At 39.8% G+C, this 21,176-nt stretch overlaps 1 protein-coding gene across 6 annotated transcripts in view; it reads left to right on the top strand.

The window, feature by feature from the left end:
• Positions 1–255: 255 nt before the first annotated feature.
• Positions 256–21,176, top strand: part of slc4a5b (solute carrier family 4 member 5b) — a 40,372-nt gene continuing 19,451 nt past the window's right edge. For 4 of the 6 annotated variants that reach the window (XR_010924582.1, XM_067573456.1, XM_067573459.1 and 1 more), the window contains exons 1-12: positions 256–1,158; positions 2,941–3,159; positions 10,816–10,945; positions 11,228–11,388; positions 13,150–13,305; positions 13,538–13,645; positions 15,476–15,531; positions 19,070–19,227; positions 19,315–19,402; positions 19,488–19,642; positions 19,776–19,901; positions 20,095–20,269. Coding sequence is in view for 5 of the 6 variants with exons in the window: in XM_067573456.1 (XP_067429557.1) it covers positions 1,098–1,158; positions 2,941–3,159; positions 10,816–10,945; positions 11,228–11,388; positions 13,150–13,305; positions 13,538–13,645; positions 15,476–15,531; positions 19,070–19,227; positions 19,315–19,402; positions 19,488–19,642; positions 19,776–19,901; positions 20,095–20,269 (1,593 nt within the window). In the remaining variant the exon portion in view is untranslated. Of the gene's footprint in view, positions 1,159–1,620; positions 2,174–2,940; positions 3,160–10,815; positions 10,946–11,227; positions 11,389–13,149; positions 13,306–13,537; positions 13,646–15,475; positions 15,532–19,069; positions 19,228–19,314; positions 19,403–19,487; positions 19,643–19,775; positions 19,902–20,094; positions 20,270–21,176 lie in introns of those variants that run through there. The other 2 variants (XM_067573457.1, XM_067573458.1) reach the window with 2 other exon arrangements.

The following is a 21,176-nucleotide window of genomic DNA, read 5'->3' as shown; positions in this document are numbered from 1 at the left end:
TGCAGCTGTATGTGTGTCCACAGAACCAGGGCTCATTGGAAAAACTTGCACATCTCTCCAGCACAGAGAAGTAGTTAAAAAAGGTTTACAGTGGAAAGAGATTCACCCTGAGATTGTGACGTCTCTGGATGTTTTTGGGGCTGTTTTGGCCTTCTGAGCCTTTTTTTCCTCACGTTATTTACCAGTAATCCTCCGCTCCAGGATTACTTTTTCACTACTCTGTGTGGCTGCGTGTGCGTGTGTGTGGTTGTGCGCATGGCTGCACTCATGTGACTGTCCTTCACAGTCAGTGATCAGGCTTCAGGGACTAGTTAGCGATCAGAAATGACATCTATCGATCAGCCTAGAAAACTCCCCCAAATCAGCTTTAGGAAGAGAAACCGACGTCACGAGCAGGAACAGGAACACTGATCAGTTCATCATGTACGCATAACATTAACAAGAGTATATCTGGGTGTCACTGGTGCACAGAAACGAAGAGCTAAAAGATGCTTAGTATTTTGGTTTTTGCTTTATGGTGGCAGTGAAGTGAATTGATAACCTTAGATTATCCACATTCATTCATACTGAACTGAGGAAATATTGGAAGCAGGGAAGGTTTCTATCATATATGTGTATCCTCAGTGGCTCTAGATTGGTGTTGTGTGAATATAGTACACAAAAAACACAATTTATCATACATATAATCATTTTTAAAATCTAAAATCCTTTTTTAACAAAACGATGGTAGCAGCAGTTTTTTGGGAATGTTGGGAATTCCTGTCTGTCTCCTTTGGTCTCCGTGGTTTGTGCTGCAGTCCGGCCCTGAGGGGGCTGCTGGGGTTTTCCATTGAGTTTTCCTCTTGTCATCCATTGATCCATTGAGGTTACAGTGGCACATGCATCGCCATGTGGGCCGACAGCTAACAGTCGGTGCAAGGCCTTGAGGACTCCCTGATTAAAGAAATCAGAGAAATATAATTGTCCAATCAAGCGTGACGCTTTATTTCTGCTGACGGAGGATCAAAGAGAGAACGAGGATGGTGGTGGGTTTCACTCCTTCATCCATGTTTTCTCAGTAAACCTCCTGCTGCTTGTTTCTGTATGTTTTATTCAGGATGGATCATCATGACGGGCAGCGAGGGCGAAGAGGTCATCGACGCTACGACGACGATGATGGTGAGGAAAAACAGAAACCCAACAACTTCAACGGGACCTTAAAATCAAAATTCACTGTAGATTTAAAACTAAATATTTCAGCTGATGGTGCAAATTCCTAAATTAATATGTATTTAAAGAGCAACTGAACTCTGAACCCAAATGCGATGTCACGGTGTCCTTGAGTACACCGTGACATCACTGCAGCAAGGTGAGAAGATAAACAACTGGAGGACAGCAAATGGTCTGTTTTATTACATAAATTCAAGATAAAATTAATATGAGACCCAATAAAATATATACATCAAAATATCACACACACATACATAAGCACACACATGAATTGAGACACATGAAAACTAATAAATGATAGAAAATAAAAGTAAAGTCGCTAATCAGATTACTACACAGCAAACCTTGTATGTCATTTTTTTTTAGCATTGGGATACTTTACTGTGCATATATCACCAAACAAGCTTTCTATAATACTTGCACATGGCAGCTGTGGTATGATGAAAGCATCTGTAAACTATATTCTTCATAACACCACTGTCTGAGCTGTCAGTGTGTAATGCGTTTGGCTTGTAGTGATGAACCTACAGAGGATTATCAATGACTCTGCAGCTCCTTGCGGCTTTACGGAGCTTTATAGTGAGTTTCAGCTCATTGTTTATCTGTCTGGCTGCAACTTAACTGTTTTGGTTCACTCTCAGCGCTCTCATAGCGTCGTTTTTGGACACATCAGGCAGCTGTTTTCAGAGAAGAATCTCTAAAAAGCCACTGTACACTACCTGCTCAGCACCAAACGGCAAACAGACACAGTTAGCTGTAGACTAGCTGGTGAACATAGTGGAGCATTTAGCATTTAGTCTTTTTTCCTCACACATTCTTCTGCCTTATCAAAATCTGGCACCTACATTACCCACAATGCAACTCTACTGCCAACAGTTCAGTTGAAGGTTTGGGTGTGTTATGCTAGTAGCGGCTAATGTAGCCTGGAGCTGCTAGCCTCCAGCAGAGATGAGGAGCTACAGAGGTCTGATAACCTCACTTCTCTCTAACTTTTATTACTTTTCAAACTTGTAGTCTTCAGCCCCAACCGACACTGACTCAAGTGACATCACTTGAGGCGATTTATCAGATTTCCCCGTTAACTGTTTTGGTTCAGTCCCACGGCTCTCATCAATGTTGTTTCCAGTATAAAAGCTCAAAAAAGCCACTGTACACTACCTGCTCAGCACCAAACAGCAAACAGACACAGTTAGCTGTAGACTAGCTGGTGAACATAGCGGAGCATTTAGCAGCTAAAGAGCCAGATATTTCCCTCAGGAGTTGGTAGAGAGCAAAAACAGAGCTAAAAGAGAGTGAATATTGGACTTATATTCACCAGGTGGACAGAAACACGACTCCACATGAATGATAATGTTGCTCCGTAACTGCTGGATGTGGAAATAAGCAACTGTTTGCTAACAAGTTCAACATATCAACTTAAAAGCTGATGATATGTCAGTGTTGTTTCTTCCAAAAACTAGTGGACAAAACATCTGTTAATGCAGATTTAAGGTACAGTAAGATTTAAATAAGTAAAACTCTATATTAATAAAAAGGTTTTAAAACTGTTTTATTAGCTTCAATGTCAGATTCATGCATAAAAACTCTCCACCTAACAACAGACAATGCTATTTTAGTGTGTGTACTATGTGTGTGTACAGTTACACACTAATGTTGCTAATGAAGACTTTGATTTCAGCTGTTACCGTATTGATCCGTCACTGTTTTTTTCTCTCTCTGTCTCTCTCTCAGAGGCCCAGCCGGTCTACATCGGTGTTCCAGTTTCCCACAGACGTAAAAGGCGCAGACATCACTCCTATGCCAGTGACGCCGAGCGTGAATCACGTCACTCACATTATGAACACCACACACACCGTGAACACTCACACCGGGGATATTACCACGACAGAGAGGAGCACTATGACGATGACGAAGGCAGCACAGACCATCATGAACCCGTTGATCCCACAGGTCAGAACCAACATGTGTCTATTGACCATATTCACACGGCGGCCATTTTGCTCTGACGTCACGCTCAGGGTGGGAAGCATGGATGTATTATAAGAGCATGGTGGGAAGGCACGACGTGATTTAGCCAAGTAGAACGTTTTCCTGGACCAATATTGCGATCAACCAATCACAGCCCTCTGACATCATCAGTGTGCTGCTCCCGTGCTTCTTTTAAAATTCCTTTGTACTTCTTCAGTGGTATGTTAAGTTTTCCAAATTGAAGTTAGTACAATTTGCCTCCTTTATATTAGCCCATTCAAAACAATTTTTTACAGGACTGCAGTGTTACTGTTTATCCAGACACAAAAGCATGGCAGTAAATGAAATAAATTTCAATTTGAGGCATTATGATGTGAGATGTAAGACAAAGTTTTCCAAAAATGGAGAGAATGTGTTTATCTTAGGTGGTCACACAAAATTAACCTATGCTATAGGCCTACATTTAATCATTTAGACTATAATGATTAAATATCAATGACCTAAAGACATGTAATTAAGGATTTTGTTCAGTTGTACTAACTTCAATTTGGAAAACTTAACATACCACTGAAGAAGTACAAAGGAATTTTAAAAGAAACACAGGAGCAGCACGCTGATGATGTCAGAGGGCTGTGATTGGTTGATTGTTGTCATTTTACTTCTTTTTAGGACCACAGTTGTAGTTTTCTCAGAATGGTTAGCAGCTCCTCCGTCCAGACTGCTGCTAATGAAACGCCACTGACACACTGTTAGCTTAGCCTGTTAGCACCTTCTACTGCCATTGTTACTGAGAAAAATACATAAAACAGCTTGCAAGCTATTTGAATATGTATCTACGGAGCTGTGTGAAAGTTAAAGGTGCAGTGTGTAGAATTTGGTGGCATCAAGCAGAACGGACTTGGCAGAAGTATGTTTTAATTAGTGTATAATCACCTGAAAATGAAAATTGTTGTGTTTTCGTTACCTTAGAATGAGTCCTTTATATCTACATAGGGAGCGATTCCTCTTCCACGGAGCCCGCCATGTTGCACCGCCATGTTTCTACAGTAGCCGAGAACGGACAAACCAAACACTGGGACAAACTACAAATACATGACATTCACCAACAGCTCATAACAGCTCATAACAAAACACCATCCATACAGGACATCAAAGCATTTGGGGCATGTTATCGTTGCTCTTTGTTAGTCTTTTGAGCGTTTAACAGTTCCCTCAGCACCAAACGGCAAACAGACACAGTTAGCTGTAGACTAGCTGGTGAACATAGTGGAGCATTTAGCAGCTAAAGAGCCAGATATTTCCTTCAGGAGTTGGTAGAGAGCAAAAACAGAGCTAAAAGAGAGTGAATATTGGACTTACATTCACCAGGTGAACAGAAACACGACTCCAAATGAATGATAATGTTGCTCCGTAACTGCTGGATGTGGAAATAAACAACTGTTTGCTAACAAGTTCAACATATCAACTTTAAAGATGATAATCTTTGGTGGGATGATGGGAGGGAAAAGATCTTTCTCAAGGTATGTTCAGACAGAAAGCAAAGCAAATTTATGCCTTGCGTCATTCTCATGACTGACCACTGGACTATTTTCCCCAAACAGCCAGTGTACCAACTAACAGATGTTAGCTGTAAGCTAGCTAGCAACGGACACACTGACCATGAACAGAAACACGACTCCAAATGAATGATAATGTTGCTCCATAACTGCTAGATGTGGAAATAAACAACTGTTTGCTAACAAGTTCAGCATATCAACTTAGAAGGTGATGATATTTATGTCCGCTGCCCCCAAGTGGCCAAAAATCAGGTACTGCAGGCTTAGAGGAAACATTAAATTGTCAGCTGACATTAAAAAATTCAAACACATCATTAATTGGCGCTTTTACAACAACACATCTAAATGCGCTCACAGTAGTAAGAGGCATATGACCAGGTTTGATCTATGTTGTTGGGAAAGATAAGCAAAAGGGTGTGTGGAGGTAGATGTTGCTGGTGCATGCATGTATGTATGTGATGAATATTTTGCAGCATGGTTTCTGTTCCCAAGGGGGCCATGAAGTCTGAAGCCTGTAAGCTGATTAGAGCTGAGGAACTCCAAGCTGCGTGTGCATGTGTGAGTGTGCGTGTTATTTGGGGTGACTGTGAGAGGTTTGCTTTGTTTTTTTTGTTTTTTGTTTAACCTATTCCAGCCAGGATTCATACCAAGAGTGTAGACCAAACACAAGACGTTTGGCGGACAGTTAGAGCCACTGATGCAGGACTGTAGGGGTCATCAGACCAAGAAAGTAGAAGTTATGTTGGTGAGGATGGACTTGCTTTTCTTGCATGTGTGCGTTTGTCTGAGAATGTGTGCGCATGGAGGTCTGGGAGGAGAGTACTAGAGGGCCCTGTGGTGTGTGTCAACCCTCTTAAAGCCCTCTGGCTCTTTGCTACTCTGGAGATTTCAGTGGATTTCTGCCACAGCTTAGAGAAGACCTTTTCCGACTGATTGAGTGGCACAGCTCTGACCACTTTACACTGCATACACCAAATCGTACATGGCTAATTGAAAAAAAAAACAAAACTGGCTGTGGAATAACTCCCAAAGAAGACTTGAGCGGAGAAACAAGTAGAAAGGACGCATGTGAGAAGGAGTGAAAGTGTGTCACTTCTCCCCACTCATGGTGGAGAGCGAGGAGTGGTGAGCCAAAGACTCTAAGCCTCGACAAGAGGACAGGAAACCAGAGGCCTTTTGTTTTTTCTTGGCCAAAAGCGGACCTGAGATCTTTCTCCAGTTATCTTTGTCTCTGGTCAGAAGATCCAATGAGCACTCAGGAACCCGGCACCTCTTTTCCCTCGATTATGGCTTCCCGCTGGACTCTACCTGGCTCTCAAATAGGTAAAGATGGCATTAGGGAGGAGGGGAAAAAGCCTGAAACACAAGCTATATTACAGTGCAATGGTTGCCAATGGAACCAAGGATATATAGATGCATGTTAATTATCTTTATTTCAGAGTTGATGATCAATTAGTAACTTTCACTCTATATTATCTTCCAATATACAGACTGCAAAAGTTAGGATCTTCAACTTAATATAATCTATGCATAGAGTAGATATATTTTCTGTATTTAATGATCAACATTGATTTAGTGGTAGAAATATTTAGTTTTCAAAAACATGCAGAATGGATTCATGAGACAATTTAAAAATAGCTTGACAATGACTCTCAGTCTTGTAAATGGTGGAAGTTTGTGGTTTCAAAAACACACATAGTTAAAAGACAGTTATTTAAAGCAGGAAACACTGATTGTTTGGTCACATCACTGACATATCATCACCTCATTAAGTTTCTTATAGTGAATGTGTTTGCAAACAGCTGGCAATTTTCACATCCAGCAGTTACACAGGAACATTATCCTTCATTTGAAGTCGTGTTTCTTCCTAGCTGATGAACATACAAATAAATTGGAATATAATTTAAAAATATTATATAAAAAGTCCAATATTCACTCTGTTTTATCTCTGTTTTTGGTCTCCACCAACTCCTGAGAACAACATCTGGCTCTTTAGCTGCTAAATGCTCCACTATGTTCTAGCCACTATAGACAAGTTTACCATTTATAAACTATCAAGGACATGTGCACAGCAGGTGGGGTGAATAATACATGTTAATAGCTAATTCATCAACATTTCTAGTATTTAGATATAACAACTTGATTTAAAAAAACAGTAAAAGTGGATTTTAGAGGTAACTTTGTATGTAGCAGCCTAAATGAGGCTACACAGTGAACTCTACAGGTAGTGAGAAATGTCACAGTATTATTTATCAGCCACACAGGAATCATGAAAATAGACTCTGTACACCTCTTTGTGACTTTTGCTGCTGAAAAATGAAATGGTATAACAATATGATGCATTTACCATCCATCACACAGCCATCAGTCCACACCTGTATCAGCTGTCACCAGGATACACACTGCAACTCAAGTCAAAGTGATCACCAAAGCATTGACCACAGAGTCTTGACCTACTTTAGCACTATTCTTTACACAGACATAAACGCACAGTAACATTAAAGCAGGCCTTTCTTCTTCTTCTTCTTCTTCAGCAGTTTCTATCCACCACCTTATTAAAATACAGAGTGCTGACCAGATCACTAGATGCCAACAGTTAATTTGACCCTTTCTGTCCCTGGATATTGAACATTTTCTTTCTGTAGCAGTTTCTGTAGTTTAATGCCTATAACAACTCCTTCTGTTTATCTCCTCATAAGCTTCATGTTGCTCAGAAACTCATCTATGCTGCGTTTGTGTGCAGTTTGTTGTTGCGCAGGTTGTGTAGAGCCGGTTTATCTGAGCTTTTTTTTGGCTGAAAACGACTTCCTGCTGCTGCTGCTGCTGCTAGAAATGAGGTTAATGAGTTCGAGGGTTTGGAAATCCAAAACAATGGCTGAGGGATGCAAAAATGCTCCTTCAGCTTGTGTGCCTGCTTTCACATCACACACACACACTAACAATTAGCTCCATTCTTAGTATAAAAATATTGATTAGTGCAGCTTTTAGGTAACTAAGAACTAGATGGCAGTGTATTTTACCCAGTGGCCCACAAATGATACGAAACATTGCAAACATAATATGATCTCCCTCTGTGGGATTACATCAGCTGGTCAGAGATCAGACACACATAAGTACTAGGAGTGTTCCCGAATACAAATACTTATTCGGCAAAGCACAAATAATGGGTTTCTTTAAACGAATATTTGTTTCATACAAATATTTTAAAAATTATTTGTTTTCAGGAAGAAAAATAATCCATGTCAAACACCAGAGTGCAGGTCAGTGACATCGCTATCTCAGTGTCTCTCCTCTGTTCCGCTGTGACGTCTATCAGCAGGTCTCAGTGAGGGGAGTCACATCCACCTGCTACATGATGCACATTTCCTTTTTTTTTGTTATCAATTGTTTTTATTCCAAAGAAAAAACATAATAGATTTTGTTACAATAACAACACAAAATAACCAAGTATAATAACATAATATATCCCACTATAACGAGAAAGGGGCAACAGTTTTGAAACATTCCAGTTAAGTCCGATAGTAATAATGATCACAATTGACAACCGGGCCGACAATTCTCTAAAGTTGTGTTAATTTTCTCAAATGAGCAGATTGAATACATATCTTCATAATTCATGATAATAAACTGTTACCATTCAACTTAACAGTTAGGAAATTGCTTGAACATTTACCGAAGTAATATTATTCAATTCGTTTGCTGAAAAATCCATTATTGGACTGGATGTTTGAGATAATGACGCATATTTCCTAATTTGGATCACTTAAAGCTGAGCTACTGACACACACATTGTAACACCTTAAATTTCTAAAATTAAAAGCGTAATAAAAACAAAAACAGGATTGTTAAGCCTATTTCCACTTTTATTCGAATACAAATACAAATAATTTTGCTGCCTCAACAAATACAGATACAAATACAAATACTGGGCCTTCTGCACATCCCTAATAAGTACACAAACTACAAACACAAGCAGACCTGCTAAAATGACCTGAACATGACAACAAAAGCTGAGATAGCAGATGGAAACTGATCCCTGTTTGGTGTCGAGCATCTTATGGAACATTGTATTGTATTATAATATGACGCTGTAGTTAACATGGATTACATAATTGTTCCCTGTATGTGGAAGAGTTGATTGGGGTCGTGTACGTCACAGTCACATGAGGCTTGTGTCACTCCCAGTTAACTATTCAGATCTATGAGTTCATGGATTATTGACTTTTTTTTTTAGCTTTTGGATCACAAGGAGGAACAAACCGAGGCCAGTGACACACACACACATTCTCGTGTTGATAGACACACACACATAAACAGTGGTGGGATGTGAGTGAACAGCGCTTCCAGGCTCAGATGTTAATGGAGATTGATCTGCTCAGAGTAAAATTAGAAAAAGGTGGCGGCTGATAGATTACACCTCTCTATCAGACGGTCGTTAGAGGAGCTGACTTTCTTGTTCGCTCATTAAAGAAGATTAATGAGGGTTGTTTAGATTAAATGTGTCTCTTTCCCAAAGTTTGGCTCTTGTTGGCTCAGTGGTCCGAGGCGCAGTCTGTCTGATTTGTTGCATTGTAGGATTGAATCAAACAGACTCACTTTCTCCACTGTGTATGTAGAAGAAAAAATCTCATTAAGAAACTATTATAAACAAGACAAAACCCCTAAAGCAGCAGTAGTTTATTCCACTAATGAAAACAATCAATGAAAATATATTTTACCTGCAGCCTTTATATACTGTATGCCAGGGGACAGCAATTAGGGTTCCAGTTATGTGCCAGTTTTTAAGTAAAGTCCATTTTAATTTGTATAGCCTAATATCACAAATTTGCCTCGAGGAGCTTTAAACTCTGTACAGCAATACAACATCCTCTATTTATCCAAATAAGGAAAATCTCCCCAAAAAAACCCTTAAACCTTCCAGGATGGACAGACATGCGATAGATATTGTGTGTACAGAACAGACCAAGACTGCAGAATTACAGTATGTAAAAAAAAAGATGACAAAGTTATAGATAAGTTGATGGTATTTCATACACAGGAACAAATGAATAACATATATGACGGATATTTTTCATGGTGTCTGTTAACGGTCGCAGTGGAAACACAGATTTATGTTTTGTTTATTTCTTCATTAAAGTTGTAAAGGACATGTTTGTAATGGACTTCATATTAATCTATCCAGTAGTTGTCAAGACATTTCACTTAAATGTGTCAAGATTCACTAAACGTCAAACTCGTGCAAAAAGGAAAAATCAGCAAATGACTGAAACCATTATGATTCATCATCTGGGGACCGTGAATGTCTGTACATGTAAGTTTTGTGTTGATCCATCGGGTAGATGTCAAACTATTTGTCTGAATGAGTGAAAACTTTGTGTCACCTAAGTCAGGAGGATTCATCCTTCACAGGTCTGAACGGTTCGCTCATAGAGACTGAAGACAATCTCCCAGGTTTCGTTCTTAAAACTGGGTGGAAACAATTAGAGACTTTTAAAAAAAACCTGCATTGCAAAACCAGTCCAAAGTCTTTAGGGCGGTCCTTCATACTGGGGCGGTGACATGCAGATCACTACAGAAGAGAGTCTGAGGAGAATGGGTGTGTCTTCACAAAATGTAGGTTTGTTAGTGGCTGTTCTCACCACCGTTCAAGCAATTATCGAGCATTTAGAAATCTCAAGACTATCCTCTGGAGAATGTGAATGTTTGTACTAAATTTCTTATAATCCAACAGTTATTGAGATATTTCAGTCTAGTTTAGCAGATTTAGCAACCAGCATTGTCATCCCTGGAGTCATGACACAAGCAAGACTAAAAATGTAAAATTCATCCTAATGGTGGAGCCTGAAAGAAAATCGATTTCGTCAGTTTTCATGTTGATGTGGACGGCTGTTGTTGGTCGTCTTGCTCTCTGGACTAAAGTGTTGTTAACATCTCATAATATTGCCTCAACCCCTGAGTCCCAGATTAACATGCTTGTTGTTGAGTTCATCTTTGCACATGTTCATGTTAGTCTGGTTGCTTCTCTCATGGATCAAACATGGATTTAATGCAAACTGTCTCTTGTTTGTCCTCCATCTTGCAGTGTCTCCTGCAGCGGAGCGGCTGCGTCACATACTGGGGGAAGATGACAGCACCCCGACACCCACACTCTTCACTGAGATGGACACACTACAGCATGAGGGGGATGAATTAGAGTGGAAAGAGTCTGCAAGGTACAAACACACACACACAATTGCAAACATCAGCAGTGTGTCAGAGCCTTCATTAGTTTAGGATTTGGGGTCACTTTTGATTGGATTCAGGGGTTGAAGGTTGCACTAAAACATCCTGCGCTGGTTGACAGGACTGTAACTCTGCAGACGTTCATGTGATTGAAGCCGCACAGTTTAAATTACGTAACAGCATCCTGCTGGTCGGCACCCAACAACCCGAACAGATCAATCATTCTGTCTCTCAACAACACCACATTTACCGCTCTCCTTCCATCTCTGTAGGTGGGTGAAGTTTGAGGAGAAAGTGGAGGAAGGAGGAGAAAGATGGAGCAAGCCTCATGTGTCCACGCTGACCCTCCACAGCCTGTTTGAGCTCAGGACTTGTCTGCAGACTGGAAGCATTCTGCTGGACCTGGATGGATACTCACTGCCACAGATAGTGGGTGAGTCCAACACAAGCAACAAACTGATCAAACACCTGGTTAGAAGACCAGAAACTCAACATTTTTAGTTCAGTTTTAGACACTTGACATGTGGTTGAGATGAGTAATCAATTAAAGAGGTATAATTATACACTCATCACGTACAGAAGGTGCAAAGTTATTTAAAAAGCAGTATTGATGAAAAAAAAGCCAAAGACAACCTTTTTAAGCCAAGCTGGATCATCAAGGCTGCAACTAACAATTATTTTCATCATTGATTAATTGTTTAGTCTAATAATGACAATCACAGCTTCTCAGAGCCTGCGGTTTTCAGAGCCCATGTTCTTCGATCTGCTTGTTTTGTCCAACAAACAGTCCAAAACCTAAAGATTTTCAATTTACTGTCACATGTGACAAACAAAAGCAGTAAATCCCCACATTTCAGAAGCTGAAACCTGAAAATATTTGCCTACATACTAGGGATGTGCCCAAATACAAATATGTTATTCGGCAAAGCACAAATAGTGGGCTTTTTTACGAATATTTGTTTCATACAAATATTTTTAAAATTATTTGTTTTTGTGAAGAAAAGTTAAGTTTTAGCTCAGTAATCAGCGCAGTCGTCTATGATCTGGGAGACTCCAGTTTGAGACCTAGTGTGGAGACCTTCTTTGTAAGGTAGTTTATTCATGAACACTTATTATAACACTTTAATTTTCTAAAATTATAAGCGTAATAAAAACAAAAACAGGATTTTTAAGCCTTTTATTGCACTTTTATTCGAATACAAATACAAATAATTTTGCTGCCTCAACAAATACAGATACAAATAGAAATACTGGGCTCTCTGCACATCCCTACTACATACACTTTGACGAAAATCCCACTCAGATCAATATGTTCTGTATTTGAATACATTTACTACTTTTTCCACTGAGATAATCACACAATGAAAAATTAACTGCCTTTACTGTTTTGGTGAACTTGCACTGCAGTAATTGTTATCTGAGTGTATTATTTTCAGTGTTGATTAGTCGGCCAATTATTTTCTTGGTTAATTGTTTAGTTTATTTAAAAAAAGTCAAAAAGAAGTGAAACAATAACTTCCCAGAACACAAAGTTGTTTCCTTAAATTGCTTGTTTTATCCAACCAACAGTCCAAAAACCAAAAAATATTTAATTTACTATCTTATATGATAAAAACAAACAGCAAATCCTCATATTTCACAATCTGGAACCAGCAAATTTTTGGCATTTTTAACTAATCGACTAATCATTGTTGTTCAACCTGAAACCATCGCACTGATGAAGTTATCCTACAGTGAAACGCTGAAGAGAAACCAGCAACAAACACTGTGTCCCAGTTCAATCCTACATATTAATATTAAATGACATGTACTAAATACTATATACACACTCAGAATACTGTTTTTGCAGTATAGAGAAAATGTGTTGATGGGAATCAATCAAAATGCAACTTTGAAATGTGGCTGCAAATCAAACTTCACAAAGAGAAAAATGTTTTTCCAAAGATTTCATACTTTTTAAAATGAACAAAACATCTTGCTGGAGCTTCTCTCACCACTCGCAGCAAATTATTTTTATTTTTTTGCAGCTTGTCTCATTCTTGAATATAAGATGACTCCCACTTTTTCACACCAGAATTAAACATTGTCTTATATTTGGGCCGTTATGATCTTTACTTGATATGTAATAAATGGTTTAAACAATGTAAAATCACAGATATTGCTAATTTAACTGGGTTGTAAACTTTGACTCCAGAGGAGATCGTGGATCGGCAGATAGCTGACGGTCTCGTTAATCCGGATCTGAAGGAGAAGATCATCTTCGTGTTGCTCAGGAAGCACCGTCACCAGACCAAGAAGCCGATCCACCGCTCGCTGGCAGACATGGGAAAGTCCTCCAACACTGCTACCAGTAAGCATGTAGTGTCACATACACAGCTGCTTCTTTGTGTTTAAATCTATTAATGAATTAATCTATAACGTACCAATCACCAAAGTTCTGTCACGCAACTTTAATCCAACCTTCTAACAACATCCTGATGCTTCCTTTGTTTTCTGCCACGTCGATCGCCACCTGTTCCACCTTCCCTCCTAAAAAAATCGTCTCTTCTGTCATCCGTCATCTTCTACTGCCGCTCTGTCAGACCGTAGTCCTCAGACTAATCTGAGTCGTAGTACTAGTTCAGCTTCTGGGATCCACCGCTCCACAGAAGACCTACGCTCTCGGCAGTCAAGCAGCCTTGGCCGCCTGCGTGAGTCTGAACACACACACACACACACACACACACACACACACACACACACACACACACACACAAACACATAAAAAGGGCATTTTTTTTATTTTTTTTTACCATATAAACACCAGTGGTGGAAGGTAACTGAGTGCATTTACTGAAATACTGGACTTAAAGGATTTGGCTCATGTTGGCTCATGGGTGACATGTTCCTTCATCATGAAGAGTTTGGTCACGTTAATTTGTTTGGAAACGGCTCCAAAGACTAATAACAGCATCACGTTTTCAGTCTCTGGAGAGTAGTTCTGTGTACAGCAGACGCCACTGAGCATGTGCAGGAACGTGCTACATATCACGACCTCTGGATTAGTGAAGATGGGACTAGATAAACTAGTGAAACATAAAACATAAACAGAGGTAAAACTCCAATATTTCACAAAAAATGAAAGTTTAGAGAAAACTCAAAAAAAAATTAAAGACACATTTATTTAGCAGAACTCTGTCTTTCTTGTTTCCTCTCCCATTATGCAAGTTTCAGACTACATGATAATAGCCCAACCAGACAAACGTAGGCCATCAAGACTGAAAAATGGGCATCGGACATGACAATTCATTCAGTTTTATCCCGTGTAGTGTATCATAGTGGATGATAACAGATGCCGCATCTGGGACGCCTCATGATGTCCCAACAGAAAGACTAGGATGTCAGAATTTTTTACCTTCTCATGCCAAGTACAACAACTTCCACAACGTTGACCAATCTTCTGGGCGCAACTATAAAGAGGAATGATGTTGTTGGTGTTGCTCAAGCTGTGAGGTTCGTGTCACTATGGCAACCAGACAGCCAGTATGATCCAAACTGCTTCAAACGCCATTATTTGTTTACATTCTTGTTCCTGGAAGTCGGTCACTGGCGCCTTCTTCTGATGACATCACATGAGTAGTGAAAGACGGCAAGCTATCAGACGAGATTATGTAGTCTGAACCTTGCATTAATCATCTAACGACCCCTCAGATTTTTCTTGTGACCACTTGGAGGGGCCCGACCTCTAGGTTGGGAACCACTGGACTAAACTAGCTAAGTATTAACAATCTAATAATGTTATATATAATATATCAGTCATAGTACTTTTACTTTTGATACTTTAAGCACATTTTACTTTTACTTGTACTTTAAATATAAATGTTTTATTTTACTTCAGTAAAGGATCTGAGTGCTTCTTCCACCACTGACACACTAAAACTGCCTTTACGTCTTTGCTTTATTTGCTTTACTTTCTGTTTGTTTTCTTTTTAATCAACACTGATCCCAGCTAACTCCCAGCTACTGCATGATTTCAACACGTCAGGTGGCTTTCTGTGTGCATACATTCTACATTAATATAAACTGTTGGATATAATGTGTGTTTATTCAAGAGATTTTGGTCCCATTGTGTGCACCTTTACCGATTTATTTTGTGAATCTATGTGAATAAAGGGGATTATGAAAGGATTTTTTTGGGGAGGGGGGGCTCTGTGTGGTACGTTCTTGTTCTCACCTCATTGTTAATTTTATTTGTTCCCAAATCTGCTTTGAGGAGAAAAAAAGGGAAATGGGTCATTAGAACATAATCCTCCACAGAAACAATTGGTCTCGGTGACGTTTTAGCACAAATTTTGAACAAACATCCTTGAATGCGCTCTTTGTTGCTCTTATAAGCCTTTAATTGGAACAAATGTGCATCTTTTACTCAGTTATAACAATAAAACTCAAGCTCTGAAACACCTTTTTTTCATTTCCTTATTGATTAGGATGGCATGTTGTGTGTTTCAGATATCAAATATAAGTGTGTGGTTCATTTACAGATCCTTCCCAGAGCCGAAGCATGAACGATATTTCAGACACACCGAGCACAGATCAGGTAAATGTTCATTATTTTGTGTGTGTGTGTGGATTTGTAAGTATGTTTGTTCTTCTTATAAAGGGTTCACAAGATTATACTCAGGAATAAGGCTGGCGATAATCTATATTTTGCTTATTGTCAGCAAATCCCATTAAAACCCCAAAAACCAACAATGTGTTACTCCATCTCTTAGTATTTTCTCTACTCAGCTCATTGGTTCCTACTGAAGAAATACATATTTAAAAACACACATCACAAATATAAAGTTTAATTTTTAAAAAAAGCTCCCTAAAACAGCTGAACACTTAGGAAATAGTGCTTTTGTTGGGAACTATTTCTAGTGGCGGATGAATCCACATTTGGTGTTCTAGTGAGTATTTCTGGCAGCAGGACAGTGTGTGTGTGTTCATGGTGATGAAGGTGTGGCTCATTGACATGTTTTTAATAGTTTTTGGACAACAGTGGAGCTCTGTGGCAGCAGTTCCCAAACTTTATTAGAACATATAAAACATTAAAATAGACAATAAAATAGAACAGTAAGTATATAAAACAAGTATATAAAAGTAGCACTAAAGGAAGAAATAAAAAAGGAAAAACTAGATTATAATAATGAGAATAACATATACACAAAGTATTTGCAATATGTGCAAAATTAGTCTAATATGTAAGTTATAGTGCAAAACAACTTGAGGTAGTAGTGGGAGTGAATAGTATGGAAGGACGATTAAAATTAAAACATGTCACACAACTGTTCTCCAGTACACCAGGCTTTATTTACCAGATGTTTTCGGCTGTCTCGCCTTTATCAGGATGGGAAAAAAGAGTTCATATAGTGACCACCCTGATGAAGACCAGTGGCTGAAAACATCTGGTGAATAAAGCTTGGTGCACTTTTGGTGGACCTTGACGTTCACACTGGTCTGACACTGGATGTGTGTGCAGAAAAATGTGCATAAGAAGAAGAAAAATGACAGAATAGTTCAATGTAAATTTGCAATATATATAATAATGTGCAATTTAGACATATATAGTCTGCAGAGCTGAGCTTTGTGAGTAATAACAATGAAAAAGAAAAGAACAAAAACAGAAATGACAAAGTAAAATCTACTGCTATTGATTCATCATCAACTAATCTCCTGTTGCCTGAGGGGAAAATAACAATAGATTGATTCAGTTCTCTGCAGTTAACAGATGGCATAAAGTGACACACACGTCTAAGTTTGTGCTTCTTTGCATGTTGCTGTGTTTGTGTTTTTATGAAAAGTTGAGCCTCGTTTTATGAGAAAGTATATACAGAGTTGGCAGAACTACTTAATCCCTCTAATCCACACAGCCTGGTAGCTGAGGTGGGATTTTTACTAAACTGTGTATGCGCATGTACCTCCACACGTGTGTGTGTGTTGACGATTGTGTGTTTCCGTGCAGATTTTCTAAGCTTCTGCTGTTTCTTCTCGAGCTTAATTGTTTGAATCTCTCCCCGAAAAGTGAGACAAAGCAACAAACTAATTGCCTGTTTTGCTGTGTTCATTGTTAACCAGCAGCAGTAATTTAATGTGTGTGTGTGTGTGTTTGCTACTCGGGTAAATATCTTGACGAGAACTTCAAAGCAAGCAAGAAATGAACACAGACATGTGACCTGAGTCTGGTTTAATTAGTTGTTCACGGAGGCTGGTATGGCGCCTCCGGCTTTCTTTGATCTGACCACGCATTCAGTACCTGACATCATGACATATAACACCTACTGAAAGAGTTAAAAACTACACCAGTAAATTAAAATACAGCTGCAGATGGCAACTGAAGCTTGTGTGAGTCAGAGAACTGGCTCATAGCGCTGTATGTGAGATTGAAATGTTTAGGGTTCTTCAGGACCAAGAAGTTAGGAGCAAGTGAAAGAGGACCAGTTGGTGAATTGACTCTGAAAGCAGCATTAACAGATTACGAAGAGATTTTAATTTAAGCACCTACCACTTCACTGCCACGTGCTTACTTGGTAGGGAGGAGAAGGGGGGGGCGCAGCGAGAGAGAGCTGCAACATGGTGTTGTTTGATTTTATACTGTGTGGAATTCCACGATTTTAACCTCCAACATTTGGTTTTTGTCTTCTGCAACTGTTCAAATCACTGCCGAAAAATGTAAATGTTGATTTGCGGTTGGAAACAGGAAACAAACAGCAATTTCCTGTTTTATAGGGGACATATTCTGCACATTTCCAGCTCTATATTTATATTCTGGGGCTCTACTGGAATATATTTGCATGATTTCCAGTTAGAAACTCCTTATTTATCTTCTACTGGTCCTTTATGCAGCCCCTCAGTTCAGCCTCTGTCTGAAACCGTTTTAGCACCTGTCTCTTTAAGGCTCCGCCTCCTGATGAGCCCACTCTGTTCTGATTGGTCAGTTTCAGGAAGCTTCCTCCAACTCCAGAGGCTGCGTAAACAAACTATAGTAGCAGGATTTCACTTCTTTTTCTCCTTCTTTACTCCAAATGTGAACTTCTCAAATACATCCGAACATGTCGGATCTGAAATATGAGAGTCAACAACAACAACCTCAGCAATTATGTAAAGATTACAGAATGGACACACGTTTACGGACATAAGAGACAAGCTGACCTCATCTTGTTGGGAAAAGAAAAAGAAACATGTCAAACAAAGCAATCAGCGTTCATCCGACATCTAATTTAAAGACGTTTTATTGACCCATCCATCCACCTGACCTCTTCCCTATGCAGACTTTTTTTTAATAACATCACCTGATTTCCTACTTTACTCCCATTATAATTACTACGGCCACTAGAGGGTGCTGCCACTTGAACCTGAAGGACCCTGAGACCTCTGCATCAGCTCCCCCATTGTGTCAATGAAGTGGCCTCGTTAAAATGAACTACAATGAACCACTACGCTTATTACATGGAAGTGTAGATGTGGACTTAAGCTGAGTGTTTGATCCAGCTTGCAGACCTGATTTTATTCATTATATTTAATTCTGTTGGGAACACGAATGTTTGTACCAAATTTCATGGCAATCCATCCAAAAGATGTCGAGAAAACAGTATCAGCCTCATCAAAGTCAGCAGGAAACACATTTTGTTGCAGATCCATGTCGTAGATGTTGAAATATTTCACCTGATAAAATGAAAATATTAAATATTGGTGGTTACAGATAAAAAGAGGATTCATCCTCTGAGGACCTTGAATATTTGTACCAAATTTCAGGACAATCCATCCAATAGTTGTCAAGACATTTCACTCTGGAAGTGGTCGATCAAACAATTGACCAACATTACCATTTCTTAAAATATCTAGGGAAGAGTTCTTGGTAGAAGTTAATGACAAAGAAATAATGTGCAACTAAAAGCAACTGAAAGCACAAGTTGGATTGTGGCTTTTGTTGTCATTCCCAAAAAAATCTCATATGCCGTTTTCTGCTCAGCTGCTGTGACTACCTGATGTCACCAGCACACAGTAAATGCCGGTTGATCGTGGCAGACGTTAGTCATCCGCAGTGCAACATGCTTCAAATATGTGATTTCTACTCATCCTTTCTCTTCTTCCAGCTGAAGAATAAATTCATGAAGAAGATCCCTCGTGATGCTGAAGCATCCAACGTCCTGGTTGGCGAGGTGGATTTTCTGGACAAACCGTTCGTCTCCTTTGTACGTTTGGCTCAAGCCACAACTCTGGGAGGCCTCACCGAGGTCCCCGTACCGACCAGGTGTGTGTCTCTCACCGATATGTCTCCCTTCCTATCTCTCTTTAGAGTGTGTGTCTCCTCGCATTTATTAATCTCTTAACCTCGCAGGTTTCTCTTCATCTTGCTGGGTCCTCATGGAAAAACCAAGTCCTACAACGAGATCGGCAGAGCTATCGCTACACTCATGGTGGATGATGTAAGTGACCTTGTCGCCCTTGTCGGCTGCACTCATACACGCATCAAATGTGTTAGTTTGATTCTATGTCTTTATATCCCACCAGCTGTTCAGTGATGTTGCATATAAAGCAAGGGACCGTGACGACCTGATCGCTGGCGTTGATGAGTTTCTGGACGAGGTGATCGTCCTCCCTCCAGGGGAATGGGACCCCAAAATACGCATTGAACCTCCGAAGAAGGTTCCATCAGCAGATATGAGGCACGAACACTGAACCACACTTTAATTATATTTAATATCCATATGTCTCCAAACTTCAAGCTCGTCTTGGCCTTCGCCTGACACTTTATTCTGTTTGTTTACTCTGTTTTATTCTGTCCATGTTTTACTTCAGGAAGTCAGTGCTGAACCTGAATGAGCTGGGTCAGATGAACGGCTCGGCTGGTGGGGCAGCTGGAGGAGAGGATGAGGAGCTTCCAGCTCAACATGAGCTTGGAGAAGAGCTGAAATTCACTGGGAGGTATGGGAGCACTGGAGGGGACTATATCCAGTACCCCTAGGGATTATGTCCATATTAGATGATTTTGCACCCCAATATTTACATCCAATTCTAACAAGTTACGGTTCTTTATTCAGCAAGGCAGCAATTAAGGACACAATAATAAATAGTGATTCAGTTGATGTGCTATTTGTTCTCAACCTTGTTTTGATAGGATTGGTGGTGGATTATGGCTGGACATCAAAAGGAAGATGCCATTTTATTGTAGTGATATCTACGATGGCTTCCATATCCAGACCATCTCTGCTGTGCTCTTCATCTACCTGGGCACCGTCACCAATGCCATCACCTTTGGAGGACTGCTAGGAGATGCTACCGATAATTACCAGGTGACAGAAAGAAAAACGTAACCGGTCTTTAACCCTTTGCACCCGATAATAAGCACAATCCTTCTTCTCAGAGGCATAACTCAGTCAAATCTGACCACATAAGACATGATACACATCTTGTTGGATTCAGTTTGACTTACACTTTTCAGGGTTAGAAATATATCTGATGTCCCAGTCACGGGTAAACATCCATAAATCTGCATATGTAAAAGACAGAAGAAGCTGCTGGTGTCCCTCAAACCACCAGTGCTCATGGACGGGAATAATATTGAAGAAGTGCGGAAGAATTATGACCAAAAAATGGCATAAAAAATCCAGGTCCAGGCACGCAAGGTAGGTAGGTTTCAGGGTGTCACACCCTGAAGAAGGCGCAAGCCGACACGCATTGGTGTGTTTTTAATGACTCTAGCCCGTTTGAATAAAAGCCTTCTACTTTTTCAAACCTACCTTGAGTGACTGGACCTGGAGCTGTGTCTAAAATCACATTCTTCTGTTAGTACCCTTTCATGTAGTACACTGTGTACACTATGTATTACTGGCGAAGTGCGCGAATTTCTACAGGGTAGTGTTTTCTCAAATCAAACACGGCCGGTGTGTACTTACCGGAAATGATGATCACAAATTAGCATTAGCTAGCGTTAGCATTCGTATTATCGTTCGTGCTACCAAATCATTACAGACTGCTAAATTAACCCAAAAAAAATACTGATGGCTTATATCTGACAACAGTATAGTGGTGCTTAGTGCTAAAAAACACATGTATAACTTACATTTGTATAATGTGGTGATGTTCACCGTAGTAACAACGTACCCGGCCACCATCTCCAGTTTGAAAAGTGGTCCCTCCCCTTTCGCTACATAGCCAAGATGGCGACCATTGAGGGTGAGAAGCGTCCATAGTTCCACA

The sequence above is a fragment of the Thunnus thynnus genome, chromosome 19, assembly GCF_963924715.1.
Source record: "Thunnus thynnus chromosome 19, fThuThy2.1, whole genome shotgun sequence".
NCBI lineage: Eukaryota > Metazoa > Chordata > Actinopteri > Scombriformes > Scombridae > Thunnus > Thunnus thynnus.
Note: the sequence above shows the minus strand (reverse complement) of the source record. Positions and strands in the feature narration are given on the sequence as shown.